Source organism: Zerene cesonia, chromosome 19, assembly GCF_012273895.1.
Source record: "Zerene cesonia ecotype Mississippi chromosome 19, Zerene_cesonia_1.1, whole genome shotgun sequence".
NCBI lineage: Eukaryota > Metazoa > Arthropoda > Insecta > Lepidoptera > Pieridae > Zerene > Zerene cesonia.
Genome location: NC_052120.1, coordinates 7,202,261 through 7,207,020, shown reverse-complemented (window position 1 = coordinate 7,207,020; position 4,760 = coordinate 7,202,261). Strand labels below are relative to the sequence as shown.

General features: G+C 31.5%; 1 protein-coding gene across 1 annotated transcript; it reads right to left on the bottom strand.

Annotated features, from left to right (window-relative positions):
• Positions 1-1,627: 1,627 nt before the first annotated feature.
• Positions 1,628-3,019, bottom strand: LOC119834346. Its single transcript, XM_038358689.1, has one exon. It carries the CDS (start codon positions 3,017-3,019, stop codon positions 1,628-1,630), a length of 1,392 nt encoding a protein of 463 aa, XP_038214617.1.
• Between the last annotated feature and the right edge of the window lie 1,741 nt (positions 3,020-4,760).

Below are 4,760 nucleotides of genomic sequence, written 5' to 3'. Positions count from 1 at the left end.
GTGAATTTTGAGACTACTTTTGTCATGCCAACATACAAGTATATACGAATTTACAGCTAGGTAGGCCACGTTTCCTAGCTGAACCCCCTAAAATGACTGGACTAATGCACGATAATGTCGTGAAGAGTAACATCTTCGCGTTTACTTTACATTTTAGTAAACAAACGATAAAATCTTAATAAAGCCTTTGGACTATTTATAGATTAAACTATTGGGTAGAAATCTAGACGTGTTTCAAAGCAAAATTTTTAAAATATTAATCAAAAATTCTCTCTTTGAAATATTGAAGAATCAAGGATCAAATTTTATAAACATCTTCCACCAATTTGCCTAAGCATAATATAAATGCATTATAACGCATGGCTGAGTACGGATTTGCGAGCGCTGTTGTTCCTACGAGATACGAAGCTTATAATAAAACAATATTAATTATCAATCGACGCTCCACTGCTTCCTTTGTTCCATCTAGCGGGCCGGTTTAATAACAGAGGAATGCGTGCATTAAACCTCTGGCATTTCACGGTACTTTTGTTTAAATAATAAATTGGATTTCTATAAACTGAGAACCATCAAAGACCAAGCTCCTAAATGCGTATTAAATATTTTTACTCTCTACTGAACGCCTCGCATATTAGAAATAGAATAGTCTGCATTGTCTTAATAGCTCCAAGTTTTTCATATTCGTTGAACTGTGTGGGATGCAAAGTACTCATATTTCATACTTATAATTGCTTGCTCGGCAATATAACCTAATATATTGTCTAAATGACTGTTGGGAGTGAAAAGTTGGAATTCATTTAATCCTTACACAATATATTTATTTAGGTTTAAAACCTTTATTGAAAAAAATAGAAATACGTTACATGCAATTAGAGTTTTATTTATACAACACAAAGGTAATGTGATTTTATTAACATGGCGACGTAATTATAATGTAACTAAGATGTGAAAAAAGAATAAATAAAAAAATCAATTACATTCCCCTCGAGTTGTCAGCAAACGGGGCGGAGTCTGAATCAGTTGGTTAATACATTCAAATTTATTCGTTGATCGGACGAGCGTCTCGCTGCTAACGTATTTAAAAAGTGATTAGAAGTTAAATTGACACAATATGAACTTTTTGTCCCCGCTCCGAAGCTTAATCAAAAACGAGAATATTCAATTTGCAACAAAATATCTAGTTATAAATCGTTAAACATTAAATAATACACCTTCCTCGGTTATCAATAAAGATATGACAGAACATGCATATTCCATTTCTGTATAGGAACAAAAAAAAAACAAACGAAAATTCGCGTTATTTAAAACGAAATAAAGGTAAAATTTACATTGTTGCTTTTATAGTGTTGCTTTCTGGCTTCTATTATGGAAAGGTATTCATGAACGCAAATGTTTTGTCCCAGAGGGCGCGAAATGTAAGCAGATGCTTGCGAGGCAACGCGGAATTGTCTGTGTGAGAGTTAACTTATGGTAATTACTTGCTAGAATAATCCGCCTTAGGCAAAACAACAGCATAACAATAAATAATATGAATATTAAACTTGAGATATTCATAAGAACGATATTAATTAGTCTCTTCTTAAGGGTGATACTTATAGGTTAAATTATATTCGAAAATTTTTGCATTTCATTTACGCCTACGTCTGGACGGTTCAAAACTGGTATATAGATTTTTAGTCAAAATGTCACATTCCTTTAAAGTTCTCTGAGCAAGCCGCGCTTGTTTCATTATTCTTATGTCTTCTGCAAACAACTCACGCTTTGCTTCTTTGACAATTGTTTGGTCTAAATCGTCCAATTTAGATGTAAGATTGAGATATAACATTTCTAAGTTATATGCTAATGTAGAAATACTATCTTTTGGGTCTTCGGGAGTTGCAAAAATCTGTGTATGAACATATTGCAGGCACGTAAATAGTTTTGTCACTTCGTATGATGCGAATAAGTTGTGAAACTCATTGAGTAGAATTCGATTGAATTTTTCTTTGTATTCTATTTCTTTCTGTTCTAACCAATGGATTTGTTTTTTATTCATTTCTATAATTGCTTCCATTTCATCAGTTTCATATTTTACAATGTCTTTTAGATGGTCTCTTCGGCTACACACTTTACTTAGCATGTTTGAAGTGAAAACATCCATTTCCATGTAATTGAGACATTGCTTACTCATTTTATCAAAAACATTAACAATTTCCTTCGGCTTTTTGAAATATAGCTCAGGCTCGTCATTTTTAAGCAACGGAATAAATAATTGATAGTCGAGTTCGTCGGATGGCATAGCCATATCAGTAGCAAATAGTTTCGTTGAAACAGATCTGGACCTTGCAAAATTGCGGTGATGCAATTCTTTCCAAGTTATGGGTGCTATAGAGTATAAAAATTGACCGTACTGAGATAACGTTTTTAGTATTGCTATTAGGTTTTCGATTTCATTTCTTAATCGATTGCCCACAAAACAGTAATCATTCAGTTTTTCTATAGCAATGTCTACTAAATTAGCTTTTTCCTCGGCGAGTTTTTGACACTGCTTAGCAGATTCATAGCTTTCTTGTGCGAAATATATAAAACTTGTTTTAACGTGAGCGTATAGTTTTGCAACCTTGTTATATTCCTCCAATTCTTCTGATGTCGCGTTATCCATTTGGAGAATTAAATCTGATGTTTGATAGCAAATGTTAGCACGAGTAAGAAGAATATCTCTTATTGTCTTCATGTAAACCTTTATATCTGTAAAAGATCTAATAGGACGGCCTTCGATAATTTTATAAAATTCATTATCTACATCACAAATAGACTTGGGTTCATCCATTATAAATGGTTCGGGCTTAATTTTTCTCTTTTTAGAGCATTTGGTGAAAACGCGCTTGTGCCAGGGTATATCAAAAGGATTTCTATCCAGTTGTTTGAATGGCTCCATAAAATTGTGTATCTTATTTTCTTTCACATTTCCACCTACAGGTTCCATGCCTTTATCTAACTTACTTCTATTAAGATCCTTACTTCCTAATTGTTTGGACATGCTTCTGAAATAAAGAGTTTTAAATAACCCATATTATAATAGTAAATGTGATTTTGGTCTTATAATTTTGGTTATTTACAACTACTTACTTTTTTGACATTTTGTAATAATGGTGCAAAAGAATCACTGAATCATGGAAATTCAAAAGCCATTATTTTTACAATTAATATGAATCAACTTGACAGTGTCAATCTACACATATTGAAAAAGATTCTATTGGAAATTTATTTACTTGTTTTAATTTATAATAATATATTTATAATAATAAATAAAGCAATAAACTCGTACAATATTTTGTTATTCAGATATATTTACCATTCCTATCTGTGAAATCCATCCTTTTTAGAATCGCATCAAATGCAGCTACGTGAATTCCATCATAATTATTTCATACCCCAATTTACCTAGTTATTCATATCAACCCAAAAACGATATAGCCAAGTAAATAATTAATTACCGATAAATACTTCGTTTAATTGACTCAAGTTTGAAACGGTTTGAATCTCCCTCGAAATATTCATGAGGGCTTCCCACTTGAAATCAACAATGCTAGCTTGACCTCGGGGGATTTGTGGAACTGTCCGTCAAAATGACGCTTCTCCAGTAACCACATTGCTTGGGGCAAGCTTCTCCTTACTGACCACTATAATGTGTTGTATTTGACACGCCGTGATTAATTTATGAACTAAACGCGTTTTAGTTATGAATATGTGGCAAATGGAGCAGCAGTTTCTACAATGGGTAATGTTTTGTGGTTAAACTCTAAATCGCGTTTAAAATCCATTAAAAAGTCTTTAATTTCTAAATATGTTATATTTATAATGAGGCTTTTAAGAACGAAATAAATAAAGTTTATATATTATTACACAAATATAACATACAAATACAGTTAGAAATTAAAAAATAATTTTAAAAAATATTGTCAAAGTCTTCTTGTCGGAGCGCTAGCCAATAAAATATCTATTTCCAAAAAATGCAATAATCTTCTTTCACACCGTTTTTCATATCCTATTAAATTGTAAAGCACTAGATGAATTAATATTTATTAAATATTTTAAACAACTCGACAGCCACATTTATTTCAATTTAAATGCATTTTTAGGCATGGTAATTGGAAATATTCTGAACACTTATTAATAATTTATTTATAAATACTTTATTGCAAAATGCACAGATACACCCAAAAAAAATACGTAATCATTGTCTTTGCAGAAATATGGTGGCCTTATCGTTTTGGTTATTATTTTCTCTAATAAAGTTAATTACATATAGTTGAGATACAAAATTATGTATAATGTTAAAATTAATAAGGCGTTTTTCATATTTGATTCAATTTCAAAAGTATAAAATCGCTCAACTGTCACATTTTGCGACTGAATCTTGCGAGACACAAATGCCTTTTCACGAAACAAAACATCGGCTAAGAGGACGCATTTGTTAATTAACCGGCTTTAATTCTAAGGCCTTCGTAACTTCAATATGTCGCCTTCACGCCCTCGTCCTAGACGTAATGAATTAGCAAACATGCCTCTTTAAATGAATGCCATTTCCATGTGCTTCCTATACAAATCTTGGACAATTTTACACTTGAGCTTTTTAGAGTATTATATATTTATTTAAAGAATAGTAAGAAATAGTAATATCATCACGCAACATGTTTTTCAAATGTGAATCTTATTGCTGTAAGCTAAAACTTGTAATGCGATACTTACAATTTATTTATTTTACGTAGAGTTTGTAT